An 18,001-nucleotide genomic window follows, 5' to 3' on the forward strand; every position below is an offset into this window, starting at 1 on the left:
GTGTCAAAAGCCTTCCGGAAGTCCAGGAAGACTATGTCCACTGCTACCCCTGCATCTAATGATCTGGTGATCTGATCGTAAAAGGCCACCAGGTTGGTCTGACAGGACCTGCCACTGATGAACCCGTGTTGGTTGCCCCTAAGCATGCAGTCCCCTGCTAGCCTCTCCTGGACGTGTGCCAGAATAATTTTCTCAAACAGCTTGCCTAGGATTGAGGTAAGACTAACTGGTCTATAGTTTCCCGGGTCCTCCTTCCTCCCTTTTTTGAAGATGGGAACCACGTTGGCCCTCTTTCAGTCCTCCGGTACCTCTCCAGAGCACCACAAGTGCTCATAAAGCCGTGCCAGGGGACTTGCAATGACCTCAGCCAGTTCCTTTAGAACTCTAGGGTGGAGATCATCCGGACCGGCTGACTTGAAAATGTCCAGCCCCTCCAGAAGCTCCCTAACTAAATCCTTGCTAACCCTTGGCCCAGGTGTGCCTCCCCCGGGGAGCTGTTCTGGTCCCTACTTAGGAAGACGGAGTTGTTAAAAAATATTGTGTCACTCTCTAAAACAAAGTATCCAAGAAATGACTTCCCTAACCACTATGGCTAGGGACAGACATTACACATAAATAGGTTTAAGTGATCAGAAACTAGTTTAAACCTGTAACAGAACAGACATTCAGTGCACATAAAATGAGTTGAAAATGGTTGAAATTGGTTTGAGATAAACCTGGTTGAATACAGTATCAGATATAACTAATTTGGCTCAAACTGGTTTATGCACTGCCTGTCCCAGACACCTTGCTGGTTTAAGATAAGCCTGACTCCCCCAGCATCCCGGCATGCTCTCTGGGTTGGGTGGCACTCTCTGCTCCACAGCAGTGCTGGCCCCTCCCCTCTGCTGTCTGGCTGCAGCTCTGGCAGAGACTTGCAGGCACCGCAGCATCTGCCTGGCTTCCTCCTGTTCTCCCTCTCCCCTCACCACTCCCTGCTAAGCAGGGACCACTCCCCCCACCCCCCATGCCCTCTGCCTTACACAGACACCTCAGCATTAGCTACCATTCTACATGCTGTCTATGGTCCATGCTGTGGCAGACAGCTGTATTGGCTTAGGCCTTTTTGGAGCTATGTCCCTCCATTCCTTCTATGTTTAAGAAGAGCTTGAACTAATGAGAGAGGCTGTATGCTTTCTGATGGGGTGATACATGCTGATAACAGAGCTGGTAAATGGTCTGTTATCAAGGGTGGGAGGACACCCCTCCCTAATCCTGTTGGGGCCTGGCCACACCCCTCTCAGCTCAGCCCTATGCAAAAGAAGGGAGGGCTGCTCTGGTGACCCCCACCTTCTAGCCTAACCACTGCAGGCATGTGTCTGCATGTTTGGGATGTCTGTGCAGTTAAAAAATTATTTAGCTTAACCTGCAAAGACTGAATAAATTCAGGCCCAGTCTTTTTGAACATCTGTCCCTAGCCTGTGTACCCAGATTACATATAACTGATGTTAAATAATCTAGGAGGGTAGCCAATATAAATCTGACAGCAGAACTATAGAATTTTTGGGACATACGATTCACATCCTGTTAATTTCACTTATTTTAAAATAATGAGCCTGTTCCAAAAGATATCCACCTGGCAGGGCCACCCCTGGGGGGGGGAGGGAGGAATCAGGGTGACCACCCCAGGCCCTGTGCTTTGGGGGGCCCTGCAGAGCTGGGCGGAGTGGCCGCAGTGACTCCATGCTGCCGCTGGCTTCACATTCAGCTGCTTGGACCCCCGCCACCACCAAATCTGCCACCAGCTGCCTTGCATCCGGGTGTGGGGCCCCACACAGGCTGATTTGCCCTGGGTCCTGCACCCTGCTTAGATTGTCTCTGCCACCTGGAAATAAATGAGTTAATAACTTCTGTGTATTATAGATACACAGGAGCTTTAAAGCTTCCTCTTTTTATGGGAAGGAACACTTCCTAGCATTAAAAAGGAGTGTTTTATTCACATAAACCGATAAAAATTCTTAAGTGCCTATTAGTTAATTAAGAAAGACACATTGTTTAGATATTTGTGGAAGCTGAGTCAGTATTCTTTTTAGGGTTTAAAAATCTGGCTAGGATATATTTTGAATGGTATACAAAACATTAGGGCTATGCTTGGATTGCAGGCCTTGATGATAAAAGTAAGGAAGCATCAGGGTGCTTATGGTGTAATGGAAAAAGACAATTTTTGCTCAATTTTTGAGGTTTTTGTGGATTGGTTACTCTGGGGGTTTTATGGGCAGGGCGTATGAATATATACAAGAGAACAAGCAAATCTCATGACAGTTCTTGTATGACACTAATGCAGGCCTGACATGGATACTAGTTTGTGATTCATAGCAAAACCATTTTTATTCCTGTATCATACAATTGGAAAGCCTCAGTTCAGTGACACATTATTACTATTCTGTATTTACTTTAAAAGATAAGCAGTCTGAAAATGAAGGTTTTATAACAATAATTAAATTGGTAACACTTATGCCTGAATTCTGATTGACATGACATAAGAGGATATGCGGTAAATGGCAGAGACTTGAGAGTCCTCTTAAATATAAGAAGTGTAAAATCTCAATGCAAATAACAACAGATTTAATATTAATCCCATCTTTTTAAAATCCAAGTTTCAATAGCAGTAGGTTCTGACAAGTTGGGCTTTGTTGTCCTGTATAGCTCAGCTAAGCTTGTTAAGGATACAATTCTTACTCTAAGCCCTTGCCTAATTTTAAATGGTATTTAAGGAATAATAAATCCACTTAGATGCCCTGGCTTGGGGAAATTATTTAATGAATATAATATGAGATTGCGACTTTTACAAAAAAGAATCACGCACCATAAATTATATGCAGTTCTACTAATTATAGGCAGATATGTAATCATTTGCAGTACAACATATTGTGCCAACCTTACTCATACTTCCTTCCAACTGCTGGACTCCTTTTGCCAGATACATTTCAGTTTTCTTCAGAAAAAAAAGATATTAAAATGTTTTTTCCATCCTGTTTTCAAAACCCACATGTCTAGTTCGTGCTGAACTTTTTAACAGTACAAAAATTCTATCAGTTTTAACAGCTTGAGGCCTTTTTATTACAAAAGTGTAAGTTTCCCCACAGGGAAGTCTCATGGTTACATTCATTAAGAAAGGGCATGATTATAGTTAAATTCTATGTTACTTAACTTTACTTTGAGACTTTTCCTTTCACAATTATTTCTAGGACAATTTTCTATTCAGTTGCACAACTATCTATAATTATTTGCCCACAAAAGCCTACTTTGTGTAGATTCTGACAAACCCATCAAAAGTGGAAAACAATAAAACATAGCCACTGTCATGAAATTTAGATCCTAAACTTATCCACATGAGAACTGTTATCATTTGGTGGGTAATTTCCTTCACATTCTAATATTATGTTTGACTTCAGTCAATCAAAATTAACCTATGTAAAACAAACAAACAGAAAACCCACTACCTGTGCAACACAAGGGCAGTTTACCTCATGACTGCTCACTGCTGATCTTCCTGTGCCTTTCTGTGAAGCAGCTGCACTGACTACTGTCAGAAGCCATATACAGGACAAATTTGATTTAGTATGGCAATTCTTATATATATGGTTTTCTATGTTGAGTTGCTACAGAAAACAGAAATTCAGGCATAAAGGTTACTTACTAACTAATAAGCTCTATTTCCAGAACTGGATATACAGAAGTGGTAGCTAATAACAACAACAAAACAAAATCCATTGTTATATTAGCTTATGATCTCCATCTCTGGGCCCAGGCTTGACAAAGATATACATGGCTCACATAAGTAGAACAATGTGCATGGTTAAGGATTATTAATTTATCTAGGGATGGCAAGTCCCAACCCTGGATCTGTCAGGCAATGAAGTACAAAACAGCTAAGGAAAGAACTATGATTTCCAAGTTTGTAATCAGTGCACTCCAGTAGTCATTTCCCGTATAGTACACTCACTTGAAACTACAAGATAAAGGGCCTGAGGAAATTGTTACTGAGATAGAAAGGTATAAAAACAGAAATTTAAAATTGTAAAAATGAACTTGACAGTGTTTCATCAAGGTTGAATTTACCATATGTTCCTGAATACATATAGACACAACAGGGAACTGTAGAGAAGTGCAGAAGGAACGTTATACTGTAACCTCATTGCACTAAATTTACATTCTTTTGCATCTGTATCATGTTTCTCTGAAAAGGACTCCATATTTTTTATATGTGTTTTGGTCTGGTACACAGGAGGTATATTGATTCAGATGATTTATTATTATGAGATCAGTTTACCATTAAATATGGCCCATATGATTATGTTTAATGTATTATTTTACTAAGCATCCATTTAAAAAGATTTGTGCTTTTATACTTATTTTGGTTTGTGTTACAAGTGTATATATCTATATCTGAATATATGGAAGTGTGGTAATCCTGTTCCCTGAATTGAAGGGTTAACGAACAAAAATTTACCTTACCCAGCGCTACACAAATCACCCCAAATTTGGATTGTTGGTGGTGGTGGTGCTGGTCCTGCTGTTGCTGCTGCTGCTGTTACAATCATTATAATCATCAGTATTATGTGCACTTAAAAATCCTGCTCTACCACTTCTACTTTGGCAAAAGGTTCTTCCTCCACATTATGTGAATCAAAGATCATTTAAATGGTTCTAAGCTGATTCATAGCCCACTGATTACTCTGCTACTTAAACTGGAATCCAGTAAACAAGCCCAAAAGGAATGGAAGGAAGGAAGGTGTGAAACCAGATATAGCTATCTGAATCATCAACAGATTGTCTAAAATGACACAAACAGGTGTTTGTGTGGGGATGAGCTATTTCTCTTCAGGGTTGTGGGGATGACTTCCAGAGAAGAGGAAGCAATGGAAGAACAGAGGGGGAGAAACTCCAATTTCAGGAACAGCAAAACGTAATGTCCAAGTGTTATGGAAGATGTGACCCTGTATTCTTCAGGGGTAAATGATGATAACATTTTAGGATGCCTGAAATAAGGGCATTTCCCTTTTTGATACAGCTTTTCAGAACACCTAACCAAAGTTCGTAACAGGAGACTGAGCATTGTAGATAATCCTTACATTTTCTTAATTTCATTATATTTTTTCCCTGTAACATGATTAAAGTGAAAAAAGTCTAATTTGTTTAAGAAATCCCAAACTAACTGGTAAAGTTGACACATTTAGAGTAAAAGACTGACAAGTGTTCTCAAAAACAATGTTACAGTGTCCTCTGAAACAGGTTAACATTAACATGTTTCCTGATCTTGGGTAAAAAGGATCTGTTCTCCAAAGACTCTTCTGGGAATCAAAGATTAGAGAGTGAGTTCTCCTGAATTAACAGGTTTAGTCAGAGTTTGACATGGTAAAGCAGTATTTTTAAACAGACTTACTTTTTTATTCATTGCCAAGGGCTCCATAGTAGTTAACTGGTTTGCAGCTCCTGAACGTGCAGAATTCAGTCACGTGTGGTAAATGCACACTACGTACTGCCCATTGTACCTGGTTGTCCTTTCTTAAAGGATCTCACATAGTTTAATGACAAGTTGTATCTGCCCTTCAAAGAAGCCCACCATATTCTGCTTCCACAAAGAAGCAATAGTAAGAATCAGCAGGGAAAGAGTTAAAATAGCATCATGGTGTTGACAAGAACAGGAAGATATTTGTGGCCAGATCTTCGGCTGTGCAGATGGGAGACACAGCTTAAATGACACCAATTTTAGATGTGAGTTATGGAATGTTACTTCCTCAACTGTAAATTACCTACTACTACATTGTTTTCTAACACAACCATAATGCTGTTTGAACAGTTATTCTGTATGTCCCAGCTGCTTGTGAGATCTCCCCTGAGGTTTTTTCAGATGTGCTGAAATTGGCTCTCCTAACTCCACCATATGTGGCATTGTCATAAAGAGGTGGCAGATATGGGTCAATTAACTCTGCTAGAAGAGCATGAATACCACATGGTATTAGGCTCATGGCACATTATATTTTATGCAGCTGCTAAATTCTTTGCACACAGGAAAGGTGCGAATGACCCTCCTTCCTTTCAACAGGCCTTGATCTCCCAGTAACCACCTTCTTTTCTTCTGCTTAAGTGGGTGCATCTACACATGCAATTCATCAGAAGGGATAAACTCTGGAGCTGCACGAGCAGGAGTACCCTGCTCCTGGGTGCAGTATCTACACATGCCCCTGGGACAACAGCAATTTGAACTGGGCAGAGCAGGCACAGGCTGGCAGTAGGCTCAGGGAGTCAGCCCTGGGGTATGGGTGGCCGTTCTGGGTGGTAGAGGGGCTGGCTGGGGCATGAGAATGCTGAAAGTGCAGAGCTGTGTGGCTAGGCAGCAGGCAGGCAGGGGTTAGGCTGACCTGGCACAACTTGCACCCGTGGTCACTGTCTCCCATGTACTTTTCATCACAATTAATGATTCTGTCATAACAGTACTGTCCCTGACAGAACCCCCTGGGCCCACCTACACGCGTGCATTTACTGCATACATCTACACATGTACGCCCATACTATGCAGTAAATATGGTTACTTACGCTGATTTGAGCATAAATTTGAGAGCTGCATCATGCGCAATGCTGTTACTATGCAATAACACACGTGCAAAAACCAGTTACTGTGCAATAACACACACGTAGATGCCTTACTGTGCAGTAACACTGCCTGTGTGGACTGACTTTCCACACACAGAGTTAATACGCTTTAATACACATGTAGATGCTGGCCTAATCCCATTTACTGCACAGTAATTTATTGTGCAGCAAATTTAAGCTGGCATGAATGCATGTGGAAACACACCCACTGTGTCCCCAATGCACACACTGTGTATTTGCTACTCCTGAGAATTTCTCTCAGACTGTGCTCCCCTGTGCTGTTTTTCATTATGCTGTGCCTGACTTACTGTGATGAGAGACCTGATGAAGAATGTCTTACATTTGAAAGCTTCTCTATCTTTATCTTAACTACATAGTTGGTTCAATAAAAATATATTACCCTAAGAAATCCCTGCCTTTTACATGGCTATGGGCAGAATTCCTTGGGGATTCTGCTTCCAATGCTAATCTAAACCTTGTGCAACCTTAATTACCCAAGGAGCTTCTTTAGAGAGTATGGTAGGGACATCCCATACTGGAACCCATAGCTCTTGTGGCTTTTCCCTTCATTTTCTTTGCTTGTCCAGGTGCCAGAGTGGATGGGAGGGGTAAGGATTTCTTAGGGTGATATATTTTATTGGGATAGAGTTAGATAAGCTTTCAAATGTAAGACAGTCTTTATCAGGTGGATGGGAATGTTCATTTTGTAAAAAGAAGCAATTTTATAGGATTACTTTGACCATTTGCTCAGAAACATCTAATGCAAATTACAGATTAATAACCTGCAAAATGTAAGGGGTTTTTGCTTGATTATTAAGCTATCTTTATTCCTCATAAGCAGTTTATAGGAACTGTTGATTAGGTTTCTTTGTATTTTAGGTAGTCAAAGAGATTTTATTCAAATTTGCCGCCTTGTTTCTCCACCCCCTGATGTGCTCCAACTTTTAATAAGGAACAGCTCTTATGGCTGAATTAAAAACCATGAATGCAAAGAAGGGATTATCACTAAAATGGTATAACAGGAAGCATAACAAATATGTGTTACAATTAGACAAGGGTGACACAGAATATTAAGCATATTGTGATGAACTATCTACCTTCCACTGCCCCTGAGAGATACAGTCTCTTTCCCTGATAGGCACACATAACCCTTAAAACAGTTAACAGAATCTGTAAGTGTGAACGAAGCGAAGAACCTACACTCCTGAAGACACCTGTTTCTCAAGAACCCCCACACAAGCTCTATGTGCTAACAAAATCAGAAGCAGATAATACAGAAAAGAATTAACTTCCCCCCATCTGTAGGATGTATCTTGCTGGTTATTTTAAACTTTATTTAGGACTGTTTTCTTCACAAGGAAAATATGCAAACAGTATTTATTTACCTCAGATGGCTAATGTGTTGTTATTTACAAACAACTGTTAATGAAACAGTGATAGTGTTTCTGATATGATCATTTCCAAATGTGCATATACTGAAAGAAAAAAGGCCCAATACTAAGGCCCAATAACTTATTGGAGAGAAAAGAATCTCACTTGTTAAATTAAGGCTGGAGCATAATTGAGATTTTTAGCTTTAAGTAACATTATCCATGTACAGAAGCAATCACCCATCTTTCTCAACTGCATAGAAAGTAACAACAAATGGATGATGTGAAACTATTTACATGATACACTCAGACCCTCAAATCACTTATACTTCCTAAAATAAATATGGCAGTCTCTACAAAGTGAAAACACAGGATTGTGTTGATCTTTTGAATTCTAATCCTATTACAGACATTCCCAAATTAAAGTAAAATAATGCAGTTACTATTTTAAACAATAGTTTTAACTAGGAAAACCACTACTTTGCAGAAAAAAGTATCCAAGTATTAAGAATAAATCAACATGCTTTCTATCTTACTCCATCTGCAACACTGATTATCAGAGCCAAATTAACCCTTTAGTGGCCCCTACATAAACAAACTCATAGGCCCCAGGCTGGTCAAGACCCCGCAGGGAGCAGGGCTAGGAGCCACCACCAGGACGCATCCACCACAGTGGTGAGGCTGGTTGAGGGGATGGGAAGGGAAGGGAGGTGAATAGGGTCATTCGTTCTGCTGCCACAAGGGGGAGGACTGGAACCCCCTGCAGCTCAGGGCCCTAGGCATGTGCTTTGTTTGCCTACACATTAATCCAGCTCTTCTGATTATATTCACAAAGAATCATCAGGGAAATTTTAATCAACTTCAAAGCAGGTGGGGAACCGCAGCTTCCAACAACCTAAACATGGGCTTAATAGAACAACATATCAAAAGTTGATTTATGCTTTAAGAGAATTTCAACAAGATTTTTCTCTATTTGGAAATGTTGTTGGAAACACATTGAAGAAAGCAAACCACTTTTCACTTCTGTCTTTCAATAAAGTGCATAACCTGTGCAGCTATGAAGGAATAAAAAGAACATGACTTTCTGCTGACAAAAGCTATTCCAGTCTACCTCTTCCAATAGGATCCATCCTTTGCTTGCACCAAATATCTTAAAACAAGTTAAAAGGCTCTATGGCCTAGACCTCAGGTCTATTGTCTGAAATCTCAAGTAAAAAAAAACTAGTTCACATACTGAGAAGGAGGAAATTCTGCCTTTAAACCTCAAGTATTTGAAATTTAAAAGCTCTACCAGCTTTCAAGACTTTAAGCTACTTCTGCAGAACCTTATCTGTACACAGTGTGTCCATTTCTGCTGGAAGGAAATATCATGACCTTTTTTTTTTTTTTTACTAAAAAAGACAGTATCTACTTTAAATAGAGAAAGTACAGCATTTCAAACTCACTTAGTCCTCATTAATTTTTCATAAACATAGGAAAGTTCTATAAAACCACAAAAGAGACAATCATCCTTAAGATACGGTTGCTAGAGCTAACATGCAGAATACTTGTGATATATTTAACAAACAAAAAATAAAAATGAATTAATAACCTTCACTTTGGCAGTGCAGAAGAGCCAAATTTATTCATACATTGCCACAGAATGCACAGAACTTTTCTTACAGGAACAGGGATTTCTCAAAGTTGGAGAAGTTTGTAAAGAAATCAAAACTGGTTTGTGAATTAGTTAAAGCAAAGAGTGAAATATACAAACCGTAGATCAAGACAGAGATATTCTTTCTGTAGCAGACACATCTTTGTTTTGCTTAAGTTTACCTACTGCTCCAATTTACAATTAGAACTGGGTTCTCACCAGGCCCAAACCTCTTATTCTCCATAAAGCACATGCATAAACAGAGAAATTCAGAACCCTGTTTCTGGTTTATATCTAATTATGAAAATCACATGTTGGCCTATATAGCAGTTTGAATCAAAACATCAAATGTGGTAAACATTCTCAAACTTTGTGGAAGTCATCATGAGCATACAGATACTGATTAAATGCCCAGATACCTTGGTACAAGAATGAAAATGGAACACAACAGAAATCAAACCTAACAAATGAGGTCCATCTCTATAATACATGGAAAAAATTCTTCTTGTGCTTTCATTTTTTAATATTTCCAATTACTTTTTAAATACCAAAGGATGACTGTTCACCAAGAAACAATTCTTTCAGTCTTGAAATAAATTCTTCTCCTGGGTAAGAACTTTAGGATTTGCCACCCAAATCTATAATCCACTCCACAAATGTAATTGGTTTTTATTTTTAGGGAATAACATCAATATCAACTCAAATAAAAGATTAATTTCAAAAAGGCTTTCCTCTTCAGCATGGGAAAGATATAGTTCTTCTTGTAAGTCAAACTGATATTTCCCATCTAGCTGTTGTGGAAATCTAAACCTGGGGTCTAAAAATCAAAATATATTTTTCTTCATACATTAACATAGAAAATAAAGAACAAATAATTCATTCAAATCCAAGTTCTAGCAAACCACATTCTTAGGGGCATAGTCATTCAAAAATGGACTCAAATATATGCTAAATTCACAGTAATTTCATATACTAGACATATTCACAGCTTGCTTTTCTGGAGCTTGGAAATGGGCATGGTGTTTAAAACTCATTTTGTTAAGTGACAAAGGAAATATGGCTTTAAAGAAAGAACCATGCTCAGCCCTTGATCCATCTAATATTCTCCCTTGTTATTATCAATTCTGTAGATGTATCAAGGGCAATTATGGATTGCAGAGAGTATAAATGTACAGAGAAGAATGTGCTTCTGTTGATTTAAGTTTTTTTTTAAGATCACAGCATTTAAAATGTAAATTTTGTTAGGCCTACATCACTACATCATTGATTCCCTCGGAAGATCCCATTTCATAGGTTTTCCTATTTTCAAAAAGAATTTGAGAAAATAGCCAAGTATCTTTGGAGACTGAAAAACAGAAGCGGGAAGATTGAAGAGTCATTTAGTAGAGTGAAGGTTTTCAAATGAGTTGGATTAGAAAACGAGACACATTTCCAAGTGAAACACATTTCAAACATGAAATAGGCTCCTTAGTCACTTGAACAATTTTGAATATATTCTTTTTAAATCTGCAGCTGGACAGTTTCTGTTAAAGTCAATGATAGCTGCATTGCTTCTTTCTGCAAGCCCACAACAGATAATTATACAATAATTCATAATAATATATTAAAGTAATTTATACGTATATATTTGAGGTATATTTTTCAAAGTATTACCATTTTGCCCTAATTGAATTGGAGCAATTGAGTTATATAGCTAATTTCTTAAGTATTAGATTAAAAGAATAAATAATTTGGAGGAGTGGACTAAAGCAGTGGTTCCCAAACTCTGACAGATTGTGCACCACCAATTTAAAATGGTACAACCTTAAGTACCACCAGCAAATTTTTCAGTTCAACCTTGAGTACCACCAGTGTATTTTTGTCATATAAAGTAGTTATAATAAATGTGTTAATGCATACCACTGACAGGTTGCTTGCGTACCTGGTGATATGTGTACCACAGATTGGGAACTGCCGGATTAAAGGAAATTATGCCTGAACTTTAGGTTTTTTGTCAAAAATATATTGTGATTTGATAGTTGAATGATATATTTATTGCATACTCAGTGAACTGTATGAATTTTATAAGAACAAGATGTATTATTTCTTAAAGACAACTCCTGTTCAATGCAAAATTTAACAGTATTCTATTACAATCCCACACAACAATTACATTATGTTTTCTCAACTTTTTGAGTAGTTTTATTACATTTTAAAACAACTGTTTTGTTTTTCTCAGAAAAGTTATCTGGTTTCACTTGGAAATTTGTGATCACCCAAAATATAGAAAGGACTTCAACTGGTAACGATGGCCTGCTTCAGAGAAAAGGACAAATATTGATTGTCTCCACTAACAGGCTGAAACAAGTTTTGCTGTGATTACCATCAGTTCAACAGTAAATAAGGTATATTACTGATCTATAACCATTTGCAAGCAAGTTTGAATGATTATGTATCTGTATTGTGCCCCTTCAGCCTTGCTATAACATTATTTTGTGAGTGCGCACATTTTCAAGAGTAGTACTCTTAACTTCTGAACAATTTAAACTTGTCTTTGGAGTGTCAGGTTGTTAATAAAAAGACAAAAAACATTGTAGCACAATCCTATTACAACTATGATAATGAGCCAGAATTTGTGCTTTTGAAGTTTCATGTCTTTGAACTTTTTAGGCTTTGAAATTTAGTTATAAAACACAAGTCTACCACAGAGAACACAGCTTATCCAGAAGGAATAGTACCAAAAGGGATTTTTGGAAGCAAGAAAAATATTAGGACATATGTTAAATAATTTTTTTGCCTGTTACTATTTTACCACAAAGATTTTCCAGTCTTGTTAGGATGGATTTGTATCTAAATATAATAAAATAAACACAAATAAATAAATAGATATTCAAACACAAATCAATATAATTGTTCATACCTTATTCTGTGTCTGGGTTTGTCCAACTAGTATAAGGATATTTGATGAGATAATAGATAGGCAGAAATTAATCAGAATTATTGATCTCTCAGATCTGATGTACCTGTCAAAATAGAAAAATACAGAATAAAGCATTTCTAAAGCCATTTAAAATAAAAATAGCAGATCAATTATAAAACTTTAATGCAATTCGTAGGAATTCTGGCAATACTTTAAGCTGAAGAGCTCTGTTGCCAGAATGTCAAAGGTAAATTTGCTATTAAACTGATACTATATAAACATAGCATTTGGAAAGGCTATTTTTACATTACATAACCTCTGATTTTCTGTGTCTCAAGACATCATAAACAAGATTGTATCAGTGTTTCCATTAAGATCAGTTGGTATTCTTGATATGACATCATATGGATAATAATGTGACTGCATAAATTCAGATCAATAGTAAGTTTATTTTGCCTGCTCCTTAATGGGAATATTCAGAGAAAGGGAGGTCCACAGCTGGCATAAATCGGTATAGCTCCATTGCAGTTGACTTTAGTGGAGCTATGCTGATTTACATGAGTAAAGGATCTGGCCTACAATGTATAATTAAGATGTAGTTTAGTAGTTTATACCATGGGAGTGCATTCTTAAACGCTTACTTTATTAGGGTAATTATAACACATACATTAATCTTGAAGTTAAGCTACATTTAAAACATAATTTGTGTGCAGAAGCAGAAATACAGCAAGTCCTTCATGTTCATATAAGCAAATACCAAAAATTGCTGATTTTTGTATATATAGAGTAAATTATAGTAGTGAGCATTACATAGTCTCTATTGCCAACTTCTGTCATATTATTCATTTTACAAGTGTATTATGAAAATGGTTGATGGGATAACAAAGTACAAATTCTTCATCAGCTACTTCCTTATAAATCGTGAATGCTCTCATTTTAAAACATAATATGTTATGTGCTAAAGAATACTAAAGCAACGACAAATATTTAACCTAAGCATATCACTGGTCTGCTTTTCAGAAATGCTGGTTACCTATATTGCCTATTATAATCAATGGGGGATGTGAATGCCAATTTCTCTGAAAACTGTACAGTTTACTAATACAATTCTTAATATGGCTCAGCTGATCTGCACTTAGGTGCATGCTCATGAGTGAATTTCAGGGCACTAGTGAACATGGGCTGCATCTGTTTGAAGTGCTCTTTGCTCACCTGTCTTGATCTAAGTTAAGGATGCCATGACATTTTTCAAAGAAGAGTACAGACCAAGCCTGATATCATGGCAAGGGGGATATGTGCTATTGCAGATGAATACAAAATAGTACATTTGTCTATATAATCACATCACTACCAATCTCTAGCTCATTATTAGTGAACTGGATCCCAACATCAAAAATTGGAGCTTTGGGCAAAGCATAGGGGTATCTTCAAAATGTGGGTAATTAAAATGCTCATTAATTTAGAGACCCACAAGTGTATTTTGAGCCAGGCAAAATCTATGTAAACTTAGCAAATGCACCTTATTCCAGTGTCTAGCGTTTCATTCCTAATGCTTTGGTTTTGTGAACAGTACCTGAAATGAAAATGAATGCTTTCTAGTTTTTCATTTGGATGAGGGGAAAAAACCCAATTTTTATTTTTTTATTAGATCCAAATAGAATTTTCCCCCTGAATTTTCAAATTGGGGCCAAACCAAAAGATTCATTATTTACAGAGCACTACTTCTAACTAATAATACCACAGTTCTACAGTTGTTGATGTTTCCTGTGTGAAGTTTCAATTCAAGCCAAACTTCGGATATTTTCTGCAGTATGAAAATATGCACAAGGATGATATGTCCATGCTCATAGAAATGTAACAATAAGTGATGGAAAAAATGATTACCATCAGAGTCTATCCTTCTCCCAGGGCAAGTCTGTTGACTAAAGTACATTCCTGCTTGCTCAATCCAACTTTAAATAATCAACATGAGGAGATGGCCAATCACCATTGTACAGTTGAAACACTTAACTGAAAGGAAACTTTTCCTGATATCTGTCTAAATTGTCCTCTCTTGTGTTTCACTCATGCCCTTGTTTGGGCCTTCCTTATCATTTTAAACAATTCTTTTCTCAGCTTGAAAGTTGTCACACTGGAAATCAACACTAGTACCGATTCCCTGATGGCCTTTTACCAACAACAATAGAAATGTCAGAAGAGGCAGGAATAACCACAGAAAGTACCTGACCAACTGTGCATTGGGGAAAGTGAGAAGAACTTCTTGAATGTATATTTCTCTGGAAACTTTGATTGATAAGTTTTATATATTTGTACTGACTAATGTAACTAGATTGGGTATATTTATTAAATATCTGTCTAATTGTGTGTATATATGTGAAAAAGAGAGGGCATGTGTCAAATTCTTAAGCTGTTTACTTCAGTACTTTCTGTTAGCATCAGATTTCATTGGTCAATTTTACATTTCTAAGATTGTATTCTTCTTGTGCCTTTTTATCTTGTATTATGGAAGAGGGCAAACAGAAGCCAACAGTTCACTCCCACTGTAATATTCATTATTTTATCAGGTGTTTCCTCTCAGTCTTCTTTTTCCACACTTATTTATCCTTTTATTTTAAATCCCAACCCAGATAAAATTTCTGTATGACTCTCAGTTGCATTTATATTCCTAGACAAGATTTGAAAGTAGGAAACATAAAGCAAGTTCAATATTGGATTGTGCCAAATAGTCCTTCCTAAACATGTTTTTCAAAAGCAGACTGCTACATTTTGTGCCCTTCAGTGAATTATGTAGCTGAAATGGGCAAAGTAGGTTGAACATCTGTCAACCTCCAAAACTTGGAACTTCTGTGACTTTGAAATGTAGCTTTTTTATTACTCATAGACTTCATGTTCCAATGTAAATGGAGAAGTAGGTCAGGAAATAGCCCATAGGCCATGGATCAAGTGTAAACATTATTTAACTGTTTTACTTGTGGATGAACCCTGAAAAATGCTTATTTGTTGTATGACTACCTCACTGAAAGGACAATATCATTAAATCTGAAGAACTAGGGGTGAAATTAAGCACTATATTGTCACTTACAAGCCAGGATAGATAAGAAAATCAGTTATACTAATTCAATTTGTTGTTGGTCATTTCACAACATTTTATGAAAAGCAGATTTTTTTTCTAAATAAAGAAGATAAGCATGTAACTAATTGTGCTCTTAGCTACTAATTTAAATCCAGATAAGTATGCATTAATGTTCAACCCTATAAATCCATTACATACCTCCATAGTGCTGCATAGACAACTGCTAGGGTGATCAAGGCCAAACATGAAAGACCACTGCCTACTATTAGGGTTACTGAGGGTGTACCAGATGATTCCATGATCTGTAGGTTACAATAAACAGATATGAGGGAAAACCATCTTTCAGAAATTAAAATGGCACATCAAAACAAAAAAGAACAATATAAAGAAAAAAAGATAAAACACCAGTGTGTCAAAACTAGCCTCAGTACTATTACCTATCAAGCAGACATCTACTTCATTCCTAATCTGATCCATACACATCTTTAAGATCTCCTTAATTATTGATTATCATCCCCAGAGGCCTAGTAGCATTAAAATAATGTATTATACCACCTACATAATGTTTTGTAAAGTAAAGAACAGGAGTCATACTATAACTTAATAGGAGACTACAACATAAATTCAGGTTTTAAATGCTGTGCTGTTAAAATTAATTAGAATACTTATTTCCTTTGGGGGAGAGAAATATTTTTAAAGTAATGCGATAAACAAGTAGTATGTTATTACTGTATTCTGTTAAATGTCTTCCAGTATTTTGGCCAAAAATCTGATTCATGTTCACTGCAGTATTACCAAACTTTCTGACTTCTGATAACTTTGTCTTGAGTCCAGTATTCTCACACACTTAATTTATTTGGGACTCAACTCATATAGGAAAATGGCAATATAAAGAACAGAAAATATCTTATACCCCTTATGAAGAAGCGGAACATCTAGAATTATTTAATTGAGCTTTCCTTCATTAATTACAGCTGAAAATCAATAGATGACCTTGAAAGACTGATTTGCTTTTTTTGTGTGAAATACAAACTATTCACTCTGGAATCAATATTGTTCATTTTGTGCATGTGTGTGCACTCTGAAATAAACCTGGTACAGGCTACTACAATCTAAAAGGTGTAGACTTAAAAGTTTGAAAGGATGTTCTGTATGATTTACCTGTTCTGTATGATTTACCAAAATGGTGTTTAAAGCCTCAGGGATGCATTGCAAATTATGTTTTATCAAGACATCTCTTGTCACTGAAACATGAGATAAAACTAATGTACTTTTAGGCCAGATTTTAGACAGAAAGTCACATTTTATTTCATCCACTTTGTTTTCAAGCAGCTCTGCTTCACTAGTAAAAACAGTCTCTGATCAGGCACTTCCAAAAACAGGAAATCCCTTCTGGGGATAACTTCACAAATATTCCCTTTCCAACTAGTTTAATGCAATGATGCTTAGACTGACTGCTCATACACTTGATGTCTCCCACTGTTTCATGCATGCTTGATTATTTTTCTTACAAGATGTCAACAGACAGCATAGAAAACCTGTGCTGAAAATGTCCAATGCAGATCTGCAATCTGTTTAAGTACAGTATCTAGGGTTTTCCTACCAGTAGCAATAATAAAACCTTCTCTATCACTCTGAGAGGTTTACATCCTTTTAAAAGCTTGTAAGTTGATAATGGCTTGATATGAAAGTTCCCAATGCATTTGCATTACAATTAGAACCCTTTTCCTAGAAAATTGAGAGTTGGAAGAAACCTGAAATAGACTACAATTTAGTTCTAGCACAGATTGTGGAAATCATTTCTCTGAGCTGCTGGGGTGAACAGGAGACGATCCTCATTTTGCCAAACTGCAATATTAAAACAATCCCTCAATGCAACGTCTGAAATAAAGCTGGGAAGAACACTACACCACCTTCCCCCCTCCCCCCCGCCTTTGCATTAAACCTGGATTTTTGTCTTTGTTACTTACTATTTCTCTAGGTTGCTGAGCCAAAATGGCGAAGGTAGAGAGACGATCACATAAGCATTTCGTATGGGATGCATCGGTAAGCACAGTTTTACATCCCTGGGCGGACCAGGTTCCCAAAGAGTCGTTCCTGCAAAGGAGAGAGAGAGAGAGAAAAAAATCGGGATAATTACGCCTGACGGCCAATTCCGTGAGGAGCAAATGCAGTTTAATTGAGAGGCGAGTCTAGTGCAGCTCCCGGACAGAAGAGATCTACTTGTTGTTGAATAGGACTTAATTTAGATGCATCTCCAGCTGTACAGTAATGCGAGGGGAGAGGGGAAGGAGAAGCAGGCGGGCGGCTGCGCTGCGTGCCGGGAGCTGTCCAGCGTCCGTGGTGCTGAAACCTCGACTAGCTCTGTAGAGCCCTCTGCTAGCAGCAGC

General features: G+C 37.5%; 1 protein-coding gene across 4 annotated transcripts in view; it reads right to left on the reverse strand.

Annotated features, from left to right (window-relative positions):
- The window catches only part of ADGRB3 (adhesion G protein-coupled receptor B3), a 941,101-nt gene that overhangs the window by 152,473 nt on the left and 770,627 nt on the right, over positions 1-18,001 (reverse strand). For all 4 annotated transcript variants that reach the window (XM_019520508.1, XM_019520507.1, XM_019520505.1 and 1 more), the window contains 3 exons: positions 17,582-17,708; positions 15,810-15,913; positions 12,539-12,641 (listed from right to left, as the gene is read on the reverse strand). In XM_019520508.1, the coding sequence (XP_019376053.1) occupies positions 12,539-12,641; positions 15,810-15,913; positions 17,582-17,708 (334 nt within the window). The remainder of the gene's footprint in view (positions 1-12,538; positions 12,642-15,809; positions 15,914-17,581; positions 17,709-18,001) is intronic.

This window comes from Gavialis gangeticus, unplaced genomic scaffold, assembly GCF_001723915.1.
Source record: "Gavialis gangeticus isolate Ggan-Ray unplaced genomic scaffold, GavGan_comp1, whole genome shotgun sequence".
Taxonomy (NCBI): Eukaryota; Metazoa; Chordata; order Crocodylia; family Gavialidae; genus Gavialis; species Gavialis gangeticus.